This window comes from Geotrypetes seraphini, chromosome 1, assembly GCF_902459505.1.
Source record: "Geotrypetes seraphini chromosome 1, aGeoSer1.1, whole genome shotgun sequence".
Lineage (NCBI taxonomy): Eukaryota > Metazoa > Chordata > Amphibia > Gymnophiona > Dermophiidae > Geotrypetes > Geotrypetes seraphini.
Genome location: NC_047084.1, coordinates 458,023,489 through 458,039,914, shown reverse-complemented (window position 1 = coordinate 458,039,914; position 16,426 = coordinate 458,023,489). Strand labels below are relative to the sequence as shown.

Here is a 16,426-nt window from a genome sequence, read left to right as displayed (position 1 = left end):
GAAGAACTCTTCCTGCGATGCAGTATGCCCAGGACTCCGAATATCAGGGACCGTCCCAGCGCCCTGTTGCCGTGGAGGAGTAATGGGCTCTAAAGGTGGCATATCAGGAAGGGAAGCCCTCCTGGAGGCATCCGCCGCCCTCCGCCGATCCCCCTCGTCGAGCAGCGAGATCGAACGGCGAGGGGGAGGGGGAGGGGGCGGACCGCCCTCAGGGACCGGTGCTCGGACTTCACCCTGAATGTTGGCGATAAGCCGGGGTCCCATAGTTTGCATAAGCTCGACAAACTGAGCTTCCAGCAGGGATCGAAGCGAAGCCGATATGGAGGGATCCGCACCGAAAGGGGGTCCTCCTGCACGGTCTTCGCGCTCCTTCGCGGCCAAGTGCTTCTGCTTAGTAGCTTTGGGCACCTTGATGACCACGGGAGGGACAGTGGAAGGCGGTACCTGAACCGAAGAGACAGAGGCAGGCGCTGCAGCGGAACTGGAAGCCGCAGCCGGTGTAAACGATGCTGGCTTCACGATGCTGGATGCGGAAGTCGTCGATGCAGGTTTCGAGCGGACCGGCGAAACCTCAGCAGATGTAGAAGCAGACAGATCCTTGGCAGTCTCCATCTTGAACATCGACTCCCAAAGTAAGCAACGCCGCTTGAACGAGCGCGCAGTGAGCGTGGAACAAGGCCTGCACGATTTCGGAACGTGGTCCGGACCAAGACACTGGAGGCAGCGTCGATGCGGGTCCGTCAACGAAATCGCACGCTGGCACTTGCTGCACTTTTTAAAACCGGTGATTGGCCGTGACATAGGCCGGAAAATCGACGCTGCAATGTCGAAAGAGGTAGGCCGCAGCCACGAGGCCGGGCCGGCCGAACCGCCGGAAGAAATAATTTTGAACTTTTTTTTTTTTTTTTTTTTAAATAAAGTAAAGTAAAGTGAATTCAAAGAAATAAACCAAAACGCGGGTAAAGAAGGCAAAGAAAAACTGAAATTCAGTCAGCGCAGATTGAAGATAACTTCTCAGCTCCGCGGAAAGAAAAGAACTGAGGAGACACGCCCGGTACATCGGGCGGGAAGGCACTGGCGCATGCGCGGTGCGGGCATCTCGAAACTTCTGAGTTTCTTCAAGCAAGACATGCTTGCAAGATGTCCGTATCGGGGCTCTGTCGGATGACATCACCCACTAGTGAGAATACCTGCCTGCTTGTCCTGGGATAACTCATTTTTTCAATTTGGCATTTAATTTGAGGTAATTTTTAGATTGTCAGTGGACATGAGAAGACTACATTCACAAGATCACAACAAAAAGAGGTGGGTTGTTTTTTTAATTTCTTCTTTCCAATATTTAGATTAGGTCTTTCCTAATGATAATGGCGTTCTTTTCATGTGGGGAAATGCAAGGTCATGCACGTGGGGAAAAAGAACCCGATGTTCACATACAAAATGGGGGGAACACCACTAGGGGTTAGTAACCTGGAGAGAGACCTGGGAGTGATGGTAGACGCAACACTGAAGGCATCGGCGCAATGCGCCACAGCCTCTAGGAAAGCAAACAGAATGCTGGGTATCATTAAGAAGGGTATTACGACCAGGACGAAGGAAGTCATCATGCCGCTGTATCGTGCAATGGTACGGCCGCATCTGGAGTACTGTGTCCAGTACTGGTCGCCGTACCTCAAGAAAGACATGGCGGTACTTGAGGGAGTACAAAGAAGAGCAACCAAACTGATAAAGGGAATGGAAAATCTCCCATATACCGACAGATTGAAGCAGTTGGGACTTTTCTCCCTGGAGAAGCGAAGACTTAGAGGAGACATGATAGAAACCTTCAAGATCCTGAAGGGCATAGAAAAAATAGACAGGGGCAGATTTTTCAAATTAAGGGGCGCCACAAGTACAAGGGGGCACTCGGAGAAATTGAAAGGGGACAGGTTTAGAACAAACGCTAGGAAGTTCTTTTTCACTCAGAGGGTGGTGGATACATGGAACGCGCTTCCAGAGGCTGTTGTAGACAAGAAAACATTAAATGGTTTCAAAGAAGGTTTGGATAGATTCCTAGAAGAGAAAGGGATTGGGGGGTATAGATAGGTATAAACCATTGCTCAGGCAATGGGCCTGATGGGCCGCCGCGGGTGCGGACCGCTGAGCAGGATGGACCTATGGTCTGCCTCAGCGGAGGCAACTTCTTATGTTCTTATGTTCTTATTGCATTTTGTAAGCCACATTGATCTGTTGTAAATTGCGAGATACCAAAATTTAAAAACATATGAAGGGTAGAACTTGAAAGCGATTTACAGAGTGCCTGATGTCGTTCCGGGCAGCGCAGCTGGGACCTGATCTTGTTTTCTTTATGTACTTCACTGATATCGTCAGTTATCTTATTATTGTAAACCACAATGAACTGGAAGGTACTGTGATATATAAATAAAATGAAAGATTAGGTTCTTACCTTTGCTAATCTTCTTTCTTGTAAATCCACACTTTATTCCGGGACCAGTGGATTATTTCCATCTACCCACCAGGACTTTGTAGAAAGCCTCAAATTTCAGAGACTTAAACCCCTCCACCTCATACCTCATCACTGCCGCTGGATTTTTTTTTTTTTCATTTGTTCTCCCTCCTCCTGTATTCTACCATATACCTGACATTAATCTTTCCTTTCATCTTCTCTATTTCTCTCTATTGCCCTCTTCTCTCAAGCTCCATTCTCTCCTCTCATTCCCTTGTTATTCTCTCACATTCTCCCGACCCCATTTTTCAGCCCTTCTCTAGCTTTCTATTCCCCTTGACCACCACACACTCTTTGGGCTCTCCCATTTCCACTCTTTTTGCATGACTCCTGTGGTCCCCTGCCTTCCTTCCTTAGCACCTTGCTCTTGCCTTCCCACATACTTTCCCTGGAAACTAGCTTTTGATTCCTATTTCCCTCCGATTTCCTCAGTATTTGGCTTCTGCTTCCACCTCCCCCCTTCCTCAGCATTGTTTCTGCCTTCCCTCCATTTCCAGTAGCAGCATCCTGGCTTCCTCATCTCCCTGTCCTCAGGACCTAACCTATGGCGGGAGCAGACATCTGTTACACTGCGCCGTCACTCTGTGTCTATCTCCCGGCACAACAACTTGTTGAAAGCTCATAGTCCAAACTTCTTAACAGGCTGCTGTGCCAGGAGGCAGATAATTGCAAAAGGGACGGTGGCAGCAGTATAACAAGTTTCAGCTGCTTCTGCTCCTGCTGTGAGCAGTGGGGCAGGTGCTAGTGAAAATAAAAATGCTAACTTCTCAATTTGACTTGCTCTGGGCTGCCCCATTGGAGCCGCTGTCCTGTGCAACCACATGGTTTTCACAATATTGCACTGGCCCTGAATATATAATATATATCACATATCAGATATGTGCAATATTGTAGATTGTCCATTACATGTCCCTGCACATCTTGGAGCTTACAGTCTAGGTTTCAGATTAGTTACCTTATTCTATTAAGATGTACTCTTTGTGGCCTGCATAGAAAATGAGCAAACCAATAGTCACAGATTAGAACTCAGGCTTTAGGAGATAAAAGAGAACCACCTGAGGTCACACCCCACTACTAAGTACTGCCTTACCTTGAGAACTGTTCATCAACACTGCACCCTCTGCAGCACACGAGCTACCAGGGCACTCTGAACCTCCACTGCATTCACAAGATTCATCTCCGTTTCCAACCGGCAACTCACAACCAACTCTGTCCCAGGCAGAGTTCTGTAACCCTGGCTGTTCAGGCCCCAGGAACATGCTACTTTCTTGCCCTCTATCAGAGTTAAGCTGGGTACGAGCCCCGAGATCCTGAGAGCTGGAGTGACTCGTGTCCACCAGGCTCTCATCACTTTCTACGGGATAGTTGAGATGGCTTTGTAGCTCCAGCAGGTTCCGGCAGGAGGAACTGAGAGGGAAGCTATTTCGTCTGGAGTCTGAAGTAGGCAGGGCGCTCTGTGGGCTGATGGCGCAATGCTGGCCTCTTGACGGAGACTGGCCCCAGTGTCCCTTAGTGCTGGAGAAAGTTTTTGAGGGGGGGACCCGGCAGCCTGGGCTGAATTTGTAAGTGTTCTCCTCAGGGGTAAGCAGCAATCCCCGGAAGCTTTCTGCCAGTTCCGATGGTGGGGAAGCAGGGTCACACAGGGAAACTTCAGGAATAACCAAAGAAAGGGACAGCTGCTGCAATTGATCCCGAAGACTTTCCAGCTTTTTGTACACCTGTGAGAGAAGTAGGAAAATAAAACATAGGAAACAAACCCCTTCTGTCCCCAGCACAAAGAGTCAGAGATGCTAAATTCATATACATATACGTATTTCTCTGTGTACAGTGTGCTTTGCGTTTTTTTAAAATTTTATTGTTGGTAGAACATTTTGACTTGGTCATTTTAAAAATAGCTCGCAAGCCAAAAAAGTGTGGGTACCCCATCCTATACTATATAAAAAAAACAAAACGTAGAGACTTTGAGTGATAGGATTCATTAAAATTGGACTCATTGTTTGGAATAATGTAGATCAGCGAAACAAGTTCTCCCATTAAAGCATTTTAAACTGTAATTTTTGAATAGCAGAATACAAAAAATGTACATGGGAATGAAGACATTCTACATCGTTTTTATTTTCTAGCATTAAGTTTTTGAGTAAACAACTAAACTTTACAATTTTTTTCCTAAAAGAAAAAAAAAATTCCTTCCAAATGTAATACGATATTGCATTTCATATTATTAGCTTGACCTAGCTAACCAGCCATCTTCTAATCAGACAAATCATACCCCTGAAAAAAGAGAGAATGGATAACAATCCTAGGAGGATCAAAGAGTCCTCTAGGATTCATATCAATGTAAACAACAAGCCAAATATTGTGGCGATATCTATCATAATAAAACCCTTAGCGCGCATGCGCACTTGAAACTCCATGCTTCTGTGTTTTGTGCCTCCATGCCGCCGCATGCACAATAGAAGGAGCATGCGGCGGTTTAATAATCTCACCTTCTGCCGCCGATCACCAGTGCCGGCGTCAGCTGATTTCCTGTCTTCTGCCTCGATCGCCGACGCCAGCTGACCCCCGGACCAGCAGCGGCAGCTAGCTTTAGTTTAGCTTTAGCCACAGTTTCATCAAGCAGCCGCGGGGCCTTTGCTAGGCTGGCACACTTTGATGATGTGAGGCGGGCCGGCCTAGCAAAAGCCCAGAGGTTGCCTAATGAAACCGCGGCTAAACTAAAGCTAGCAGATGCTGGACAGGGGGAGCAGGGAAGGGGTACTGCTGGACATGGGAGGTAAAAGGAAGGGAGAAGAGGTGCTGCTGGACCTGGCAGAAAGGGAGGAAAAGGAAAGGTGCTACACACTGGAGGTGAGGGTGAAATGGTGCATGGGGAGAGAACATGTTGGGTTGGGGGGTGGGAAGGAGGCGGCAAGGACAGAGAGAAAAAGCATGCAGGAGGCAGAAAGTGTTGGACGTGGAGAGGGTGAGATGGATGGGGAGGGCAGAAAGGAGGGAAGGAGAAATGTTACACTGGGGAAGGGGGAGAGGGCAAAGAGTGAAAAGTTGGACTCATGGAGGGAGGGAGAGATGTTGGTTGGGGGAGGGAAGGAGGACCAGAGAAGCATGCAGGAGGTCCTGGAAACATAGGGCTCCTTTTACTAAGCCACGCTAACACCTCCATTGAGCTGGCACTAAAAACGCTAGCGCAACTTAGTAAAAGGAGCCCATAGTTAAAAGAACAGAAAAATAAAGTCACCAGACAACAAAGGTAGGGAAAATGATTTTCCATACAGTGATTGAAATGTGTCAGTTTTGAGAAAGGAAAGATATTAAACTTTAACTGTGAGGGCTGCAGAAAAAAATAATTAATGTCTTATTAAAGAAATGACAATTTTGCATGAGGTAAAAACTCTTATTCTAGTACCTGTTAATGTAACAGGCTTAAAGATTAGTTTACAAATAAAACCTGAAATTTTAAATTTCAATTTAGCTTCCACTTGAAGCACTGAAAAGTCTACATACAATATAGGGAAATAAGATCATATTTACTCCTATTTGTAAGAATTGTATCTAGATATGAATACACAAGATACAAGACACATGTAATTGGTGAAAACCAGTAAACAGTGATCGAACCACAGTAAGAATCCAATGGGACAAGTTCGATTGAGAGAGTCATCTTGAACTCTAGACTAGGTTTTTTTCAACAAAATCATTTTGCAGTTTTGGCTCAAGCGATTATTTTTGGCACATCTGGATTATGCAAATTCCCTGTATATCTGATTAACCAAATTTAATCTGAAGAGGCTACAATTTATTCAGAATACTGCAGCCAAATTAATTTTTTGAAGACAAATATGATCATGCCTCTCCATTGTTGAGGTTACTTCATTGGCTTCCTATTTGCTGGCGAATTCAATTTAAATTGTGTCAATGTAATTTTTAAAATTTTACATGGAATTTTTTCACCTTTATTACCTCTATCATTTAACTCTCTTCGGTTTCACATTACCAGGAATACACATAAATTTAAATTGCTTTTCCCTTCTGTTAAAGGGATTAAAACCCTAGGTAAATTCTCACATTCCTTAGCCTATTCCTTGGTAGAAGTTTGGAACGATCTTCCCTCGATTATCAGAACGTCATTATCTCTATCACTTTTTAGGAAAAATCTGAAAAGTTATCTCTTTCAGAGATTCTTAACTGAGGACCGATCTAATTTATTGAAAATTTTTCTATTACCTTCATTATTGTTTTCTATTATACTAGTCTTTAAGCCCATTACATTAACGGGTGCTAGAATATGTGTGTGTGTGTGTGTGTGTCTGTATTTATTTATTTATTTCTCTCTCTCTCTCCTTAGCCTGTTTCTGTATTTATTTATTTCTGTCTTTCTTTTTTCTCGGCTGTCCACCACCATCCCTTGCCTGCTCCCCCTGTCCATTCTCCTTTCCTTTTTCTTCCCCTGTGTCCACCACCACCCCTTCACTGATCCCCTTATCCAGCAGCAGCCCTTTTCCCTTTGTTTTAACTCCCCCCCTGTCCAGCAGCACCTCTTTCCTGCTCCCCCTGTCCAGCAGGAGGCCTCTCTTCCTTTTTCTGCCCCCCCACCCCACCCCGTCCAGCAGTAGCCTTTGTCCCTTACTTTTAACTCCCCCCTATCCAGTAGTACTTTTCCCTTCCCTGCTTCCCCTGTCCAAGATACTACCTGTCCCCAACCAATCACACCCCTACTCCTAAAGCAAAGCAAGTTAATTTCTTGTAGCCAAGAAATCACACCCCTCCCCCCAAAAGGAAAGCAAGATCGTTTCTTGTCCCCAACAAATCACACCTCTTCCCCCACAATGGAAAGCAAGATTGCTCCCTGGGACCCTTCCCCAGCACACCCACCCCTGGCCTTTATCTAATCAATGCACGATAGTTCACAGCTTCCCCAGCACACACTCTTCACCCAAAACAAACCGCAAGTATTTTTTCCTGCCCAGCAAACTGCTGTAAAAAAACAACCTTCTAAATCGGCAGTTAGTTTTGCTTACGTCGGTTGCTAGGGCTGCGAATACATTTTCTTCAATATCGGTGCAAGGGAAAGAATCTGCCAAGTGTCCCTTACTTTCGGAGGTAGCTGGGGCAGGGCTCGCTGTAGGCTCCTTTTGTAAGTGGGGAGCCGAGCTGAAGGGAAAGCCAGCAGCTACTGCAGCGCGAGTATTCTTTTTCACAGGGAGGCTGTTATTTGCGACATGGTTACAGCTGGTTGGAGTTTTTTTTCGGCGCTTCCCTTCCCGCCCCTTGAGGTGTCACCTCAGCTCCTCTCGATCCCCGCCAGCGTCGGAAGCCTTCTCTGATGCTGGTGCGGCTCCTGAGAGGAGCCGACAGGAGAGCAGGATGTCCAGCGATGGGGTCCATGGTGGCGCTGTCGGGGCTATTAGGCTTCCACCTCTGACTTTTGCCAGTCTGGTCTGGCCTGCTCGCCTAGCCGTATTTTTTTTTTTAGTTGAAACACGCGGCGGTGGCTCCTCTCATGATCCCCACCTGCGTCGGAAGTCTGACGCAGGCGGGGATCGTGAGAGTAGCCACCGCTGCGTCTTTCAACTAAAAAATGCAATACGGCAGGGAGCAGGCCAGACCGTAAGCCGCGCATGCGCACTTCCTATGGGTCGCTACAGCTCACGGAAAACGGACGCACGCAATGGGAGTGCGCATGCGCGGCCTAGCGTTTTATTATATTAGATTCTTGCTGGAATGATCCGGTATATAAGATGGAAATTATATACCGGCTCGAGTCCTTGCTGGAATGATCCGGTATATAAGATGGAAATTAGATTAGATTAGTTACCACTTCTTTTGGTTTCAACACGAAATATACAAAAACTAAAACCCTCTTTTACGAAGCCTTGATAGAGGTTTCAACTATGGCCCAGGGCGCTAAATGCACTGCTCCGACGCTCAATGGAATTCTATGAGTGTCGGAGCAGCGCAAGAGTATTTAGTGCTCCGGGCCGCGGTAGAAACCTCTATTGAGGCTTAGTAAAAGGTGGAGTAAGGTAGCACAAGCTGATTAAGCAAATGAAATATTGAGAAATATTTTACCAGCATTTGTAAGCTGCTTAGTGATTTGCTGATAGGCGGAATACCATAGCTAAAAAAAACCCCAAATCAACAAAATATAAATATTCACCCCCTAATTCTATGGAGTGACGATGTTCCCAAATGGACTTTATTTGAAAGTATCAAAGTTCCAAAGGTACACTAAAATCATCTACATAAAATAATTCCATCCACATAAAAGTAAATCATACCCAACACGGTCCGCGTTTCGACAAAAAGTCTTCTTCAGGGGTCCTATAAATAATGAGGGGTACATTAAGAATGCATGTAAGATATGAATAGTAGTGGTGATAAAATGTGAAACTGTGAATGATATTTGGCATGCAAAGAGTATGAAAGATATGTGATAAAAGGACACAGTGATGTAAATGGCACTAATAGAAATGAGTTGGTGAAAAAGGTGATAAATGTCATAAAAATGTGAAAACAGAAAATATTTGGATCTATGCAAAATGCAGAGTGAAGTGAAAAACTTAATTGTATTATAAAAATGGTGGACGTGCGAAGACCATGCTAAACAAATGATCAGTGAATACTTGTGTTTAAACAAGCTAGAAAGACACAAAGGGAACTGTATAGGACAAAAAAAGAATGAGGAATACATACCCTGGGGGTCCTATAAAGGTGAGTACGTGGGAAACTAAAATAATATTGAATTTAAAATTTCAGAAGTTAAAACCATATATAAAACTCTATACTACTGCCAAGTTTAAGATTAAACATATTAGCAAAGCCATATAGAATGTTTTTAAAAAAGCTATGTAGAATATTTTAAAACCCTAAAACATACTCTTTGCATGCCAGATATCATTCACAGTTTCACATTTTATCACCACTACTATTCATAACTTACATGCATTCTTAATGTACCCCTCATTATTTATAGGACCCCTGAAGAAGACTTTTTGTCGAAATGCAGACCGTGTTGGGTCCTGTATCCCTAGCGGACTAGGTCCTTTAAGGCTCTTATGTGGATGATTTTAGTGTACCTTTGGAACTTTGATACTTTCAAATAAAGTCCATTTGGGAACATCGTCACTCCACAGAGTTTTTTGGTTTTCTCTGGATTTTCTTCTTTGTGGATATTTTGGGGTCAATTCCTTTTGTTGTTTGTTTTTTTTCCCCTAATTCTATAACAGGGTGCTTAAATAAAAGCCTTTTTTCTGTGCTTATAGTTATATAAAAGTGGTAGCAGTAACAGTGCTCAGTGGTATTCCAAAAGGGCATTCACTAGAAAGGAGGACTTTTTTTTTTTTTTGGGGGGGGGGTGTCAAAATTTACAGTTCCGTAACTAAAGCGCACAGGTCAATGGGGCGCCGACACCTGCGCACAGGACAATTGTGTGCCATCGTTTCCAGCGTTTCTACGGCTTACCGGGAGCATTTTGAGGGGTATGGGGATGGAAATCCCCAGTACACTTTTAAGTGGTTGCACTCCCGTTGAGGGGGGGGGTTGGGAAACCCTCCAATACACTGAAAACTACTGTTCAGGAGTTTTCTATGTATTGGGGGGGGGGGGTTCCCACACACACACACACACCCCCAGCGGGAGCGCAAGCAATTATAAGTATAATAGGGGGGATCCTCCCCCACATACACTCTCAAAATGCTCCCGGTAAGACATAAAAGCGCTGGAAACAGCGGCGCACAATCGTCTTGTGCACAGGTGTCAGTGCCCAATTGACCTGCGTGCTTTAGTTACGAAACTGTAAATTTCGACCCCCAAACGTGCTCCTTTCTAGTGAATGCCCTCTTTGACCTATGAGCAATTCACGTACCACCAAATTTACACAGGAAACTTACAGAGTACTGTAAGTTATGTGCAAAACTGCCACACTGAGGTGTACCCGTGTATACCTGCCCTGGACCTGGCATAAATGGGCATACCAAGGTGGGTTTACGTTGCTATTCTATTCTGTAATGCAAAGATTCGCACCTTAAAAATGGTCCTATGAAGAAGCGCATAGGAGCTGAATCAAGATGGCGGTGGAGACGGATGCCTGAGCGGGCGCAGCATCTCAAATTGATAGTGACCAGCGCTGAGTATTTTCTCTTTTTCCTGACAGAATGGGGACGAGGAAAGGGATCTCTCGCCCTAACCCTCTGGCGCCTGGGACCCCCCAGCACTTGGTCTAAACTATAATAACAAGCACTTTTGCCCGTCCAGCTGAAGGAACCCTTCCTACCTTGGGGGCGAGCCCGGATTCATCGGGGGAGCTGCAAGGGCAATTCTGAGTCCGGGCAGCGGTCGGTCCCTCCCCAACCCGGAAGTGACCAGGTGCAGGGAGACACAGGAGTTCAGCTGCCCGCTGAGGGAGGGCTGTGTTCCAGTGGAGGAGGGACGCCAGCACGGGAGCTTCAGGAGGAAGGTGCAGGTGAATTATGCCAGCTATCTCCCAGCACCATGGAAGGAGAGGTAAGAGGTGCTTCGGGAGGGAATGCCATCTGTTTTGGGGAGTTAAAAAGACTGGAGAAAATATATATGAAAGCGCTCTGGCAGGCCATATCTATCATGGACGCCAACCTTAAGTTGAGTCTCTTGACTATTAAAATTGATTACTCCAAAGTAGAGCAGCAAGGAGTGCGACTGTCTAATTTAACTGAAAAATTGGAGAAACAAGAAGAAAATTTAAAGGAAATAAAAACTGTCCAAATGGAAATGGTTAAAGAAAGATCATTTATTTCCTGCAAGTTGGAGAACTTTGAAAACTCTTTGAGAAAGAATAACCTAAGATTTTTGAATTTTCCTAAGTGTTCCGTCATTTCACCTGTTGAGATGGCGAAAAAATATTTCCAAGAGGTTCTTGCCATTCCATTGGAAAATTTACCTCCAATTGAGAGGGCCTACTATTTGAGTATAAAGAAACCTCAAGGAGAATCCACTCCTACTGAAATCTAAAAAAAAATTTGGACATAAATTTGTAGTCATTTCTAGAAAGTTCCCTTGAGGTGATAACCGACAGAACCACTATATTGAGGCCAAGAGTCCTAGCTCTTGGGGCTACCTTTTTGGTTAAATTTCCAGCAAAATGTTACATTACCTATCAAAGTAAGAATTTTCTTTTTTTTGAGCCCAAACAGCTTTTAGACTTTATTGGACCAAAAGAAAGGTTGGAATTAGAGAGCTGCACGGGAACGGGGACGACGGGCATCCCGCGGGTTCCCCCTTTGGGTCACGGGGATCCCGTGGGGACGCCCCTAGGGTCGCGGGGATCCCGTGGGGACGCCCCCTAGGGTCGCGGGGTTCCTGCGGGGCTGGATGTACTCAGTCGCGCGGCTCTTCTCCCTACCTTCTCTGCTTGCAGCACAGAGCCGAACGGAAGTCTTCCCGACGTCGGAGGGGAGGGAGGGCTTAAACAAAGCCCTCCCTCCTTCCGACGTCAGCGCTGACGTCGGGAAGACTTCCGTTTGGCTCTGTGCTGCAGGCAGTGCAGGTAAGGAGGAGAGTAGCCTCGCGGTTCGAGTGGCTACCAAGGGAGGGGGCGGTCCGCCCCGCCACACCCCGCCCCGGTTGCAGCACAGCCGGCCAGGTCCCCTTACTTTTGTGGCACTTCCCCGACCGACCGACAACAGCCCCGGTCCGACAATCCTCCCTGCCCTGTAGCCGCGAATCTAAATTATCTTCTTACAGCAGCTGTAATAAGGTAATTTAGATTCGCAGTTAAGGGCAGGGAGGTTTGTCGGACCGGGGCTGTTGTCAGTCGGTCGGGGAAGTGCCACAAAAGTAAGGGGACCTGGCCGGCTGTGCTGCACCCGGGGCGGAAGAGAAGAAGTGGGGAGAAGGACGCTGAAAGGCCAAGGGGAAGACGGGAGGGGGGGGAAGGACTCTGAAAGCACTTGAAGACAGAGGAGGGAGAAGGACGCTGAAAGCACATGGGGAATACAAAGGGGTGGAGAAGGACGCTGAAAGGCCATGGGAAGGGCGGGGGGGGGAGGACTCTGAAAGCACTTGTGGAAGACAGGGGGGGAGGACTCTGAAAGCACTTGTGGAAGACAAAGGGGTGGAGAAGGACGCTGAAAGGACATGGGGAAGACGGGGGGGGGGGGTGGAGAAGGACGCTGAAAGGCCATGGGGAAGCCAGAGAGGGAGAAGGACTCTGAAAAGACATGGGGAAGCAGAGGGGGGAGAAGGACACTGAAAGCACATGTGAAAGACAGAGGGGGGAGAAGGACGCTGACAGGACATGGGGAAGATGGGGGGAGAAGGACGCTGAAAGGAAATGGGGAAGAGAGAGTAGGGAGAAGATGCTGGCAGGGAAGAAGACAGATGCCAGACTATGGGGGGAGCGGAGAGAAGAAGATGGGTGCCAGACCAATTTGGAAGGGGGAAGAAAGCAACAGGAAGATGCAGAAGGAAGAGAGACAGTGGATGAAAGGAATTGAATGAGAACATGAGGAAAGCAGAAACCAGGCAACAAAGGTAGGAAAAGAATTATATTTCTTTTTTTTTATTTTGCTTCAGGATAAAGTAGTATATTAGTTGTGTTGATAAAAATTTATAAACATTAGAGGCTCTGGTAGAAACCCATTTGCAAAGTATGTATTCTTCCCAATTAATATTTTCAAATTAATAAAGTCTTTTTGCTTATTTGTAAATGGGTTTCTACCAGAGCCTTTAATTCAGTAGCATAATTAAATGAAATAACTATTTCTGAAGTTTATAGGGACGGGCGGGGACGGAGGGGATTCCTCGCGGGGACGGGTGGGGACGGAGGGGATTCCTCGCGGGGACGGGTGGGGACAGAGGGAATCCTCACGGGGACGGGTGGGGACGGGTGGGATTCCTCACGGGGACGGGTGGAACTTTGGCGGGGACGGGTGGGATTTCTGTCCCCGCGCAACTCTCTAGTTGGAATCTCAGTCCAATGATAAATGACCTGCCATCCGGCTGTAGCTTGGGTTATCTATTGCCGTTACTCTAATATAGAATTTTATTTTCAAACTGATGAAATTTTCCTTTCTTGATTTTTGAAATTGTGGACTAAATATTAGTTAATGTTTTCAATACATTTGGTTGTATAATTATATGATTCTTTTTTTATTTCTGATCTTTTTCAAGTTATGTATGCTTGATTTAAAATTGAAAAGGTTATAAATAAAAATAATTTAAAAAAAAAATGGACCTATGAAGAGTTAAAACTGCTTGAATGAAACCTGAAACTTGTTCAACTTTATATGATTATATCTGAGGGCTGGATTTGGTAAACGTTACTCAGAATTCAGTGCTGAAAAAAAGCAGCTCTGAACTGTATTCTATAGAGGGTGTTCAGGAATGGGTGTTTTTTTAAAAACAGAACAGAACATAGTGCCAGGATCGGTGACCCATCAAAAGCGCACTGGACATTGGTGCGCCAACAATTGTGCACAGGGACGAATGTGCGCCGCCACCTGAAGCCATTCTGACCGTTCCCGTTAGGACTGTGAGAGGGTGTGGGGTGGAACCCCCCACTATACAAAGAAATACTCGCACTCAATGTGAGCACGAGTATTTCTCAGTGTACTGGGGGGGTTCTCCCCCAAACCCTCCTTCACAACGCTAATGGGAACGGTCGGAGCGGCTTCAGGCGGTGGCGGGCATTCATCCCTGCGCGCAATTGTCGGCACGGCTTTGTCAGAGTGCTTTTATCCTGTATTCAAAAATCAGTGTACCACCAGGATCTGTGTTCAACTTTAACTGTGAGGACTTTTATCAACTGAAATCAGGTGTAAATCCCATTGTGCAAGTTAGGTGCGAATTTACGCTATTCTATAAAACTGCCAGGGTTTTACAGGCCTACATTTCTGGCGTCTTATCTTCAATGTAGAATTACACTTAGCAGCACCAAACGTCAACCACGCCCATAACCACACCTCTTGATGTTCAATGCCGATTATGGTGCCTACTTTATTAGGTTTTAATTGGTTTTTAACAGCACAGTCAATGACCGCATCATTAATGGCCAATTAGAACACTTAACTTAGGTGCCGTTTGGGCACGAATCCATTTATTTGGATGCCCGAGATTCTTAAAACCAGTCTTAACTCTTATATGATAGGAAAGGCCTAGTGGTCAGGGCTGCAGCCTGAGCATCCTGAGGTTTCAGATTCAAGCCCAGCGCTGTTCCTTGTGACCCTGGCCAAGTCACTTAACACTTCACCACCCCAGGTACACATAGGGAGAAATACTTGACTACCTAAATGTAAACCGCTTAGGCTATAAGCGGTGTATAAATACTAAAATAAATAAATCAGCCTGTTTGAATGATAAAGCAGAAAGCTAGCATCGATTCTAACAACTGCTTATTCTTAATGACATCAGCCCCAGAAGTCAGAATCAGCTAAAAACCTTGACTCTTGCCTACCTCTGCCATCTTGGGTCTTTTTTTCCAACGATTGAGGAGGCACTGGTAGGCCAATTGGCACAACTCCAGAGACACAAACTCAGGACAGCGGCCTGGACGAGGGTCCAAATGCCTCCTGCAAATGCGCGATCCAATCTTCAAAGCTCTATTGGCATGGTTTGTGCTATTTTGCAGCTCTTCTGTGTCCTCCTCCTCTTCTTCGTTGATCAAATCCTTCTGTAGCATGCGAAAGATGAGACTTGGTAGATGTAATACAAGGCTAGCATCCATGACTGAGATCCCCATCCCTAAAAAATATCCACATTTCAGAGCAAAGAGGCCCTGTGGGTAGGAGGGTTGGCTGGAGAGGAACAACCAGGTAAGTTAGAGAAAAGGAATGTGTGCAGAAAGGAGAAATTAGGTTCCTACCTGCTAATTTTCTTTCTTTTATATAAACTTAAGGTTTAGTTTAGTTTAGTTTTAGTCTCTCTAGACCGGTACAGGGCTTAACTGATAGGTAATTGCTCACTGTGACCAGCAGGTGGAGACTGAGACCAAAACTTTGGTTGTAGTATATTAGCTGAGGCTCCCCCTCCTAAACCAGTCTGCCGAATAGAAGAAAAAAACAACAACAAACGTATTGTAACGCTGTTGGAAAATGCATAGAACCAAAACCCTGCAGTGAAATGTCCCCACAGACCAGCTGTGCCATAGCCGCTGCTCTTATATCTCCCCAGCCCTAGAAAAAATACTAGAACCTGCAGAAAAAACAAAATCTTCACATGAAGAAAACTCGCAAACACAGCAGAAAGACAGATAGGGTGGGGAACTCTACCAGTCTAGAGACTAAAAGATAGAAAATTAGTAGGTAAGAACCTAATTTCTCCTTCTTTCTCACACTCTAGAACAGTACAGTTCTTAACTGATGGGACATACCAAAGCAGTTCCCATCAAGAGTGGGACCCCTGAAGGGCCAACACCAAAACCCGCTTACCAAACACCGTATCCCGATGCGTCTGAACGTCCACATGGTAATGGCAAACAAAGGAATGAAAAGAAGACCAAACCACAGCCTTACAGATGTCCACTGGAGGCACAAGAGAAGACTCAGCCCAAGAAGCTGCCTGACCCTGAATGGAATGAGCCTTCAGAAATTCCAGAACGAAAGATTAGGTTACTTACCTCTGCTAATCTTCTTTCTTGTAAATCTCCTCTGGAGGCTGAACTCGAGTGTTCTTGCATCTACTCTAGCCTTGGCTGCAGAACTTACAAACAAATCCATCCCCCTCTCCGAGGTCACTTCCCTGGACACTCCCCTCTAAGTTCAGATCATGTACAAACAGGAAACACAATAAAAGAGAGAGGAGGGGTGCGGGGACTCCCCGCTACAAGTCAATTCTGCTCATGATACACAAATATACAACCAACGAATGCCAATAAGGCCAAATTTGCCAAACAATAAATTTGAACATTTATAAACTCCAAAACAGCAAAAATTTTTGCTAAAGGAGACACAGCCT

At 45.8% G+C, this 16,426-nt stretch overlaps 1 protein-coding gene across 1 annotated transcript in view; it reads right to left on the bottom strand.

The window, feature by feature from the left end:
• The window catches only part of IRAK1 (interleukin 1 receptor associated kinase 1), a 157,662-nt gene that overhangs the window by 33,749 nt on the left and 107,487 nt on the right, over positions 1 to 16,426 (bottom strand). Inside the window, exons 11-12 of the mRNA XM_033922340.1 lie at positions 14,928 to 15,143; positions 3,594 to 4,221 (exon numbers count right to left, since the gene is read on the bottom strand). Of these exons, the coding sequence (XP_033778231.1) occupies positions 3,594 to 4,221; positions 14,928 to 15,143 (844 nt within the window). The remainder of the gene's footprint in view (positions 1 to 3,593; positions 4,222 to 14,927; positions 15,144 to 16,426) is intronic.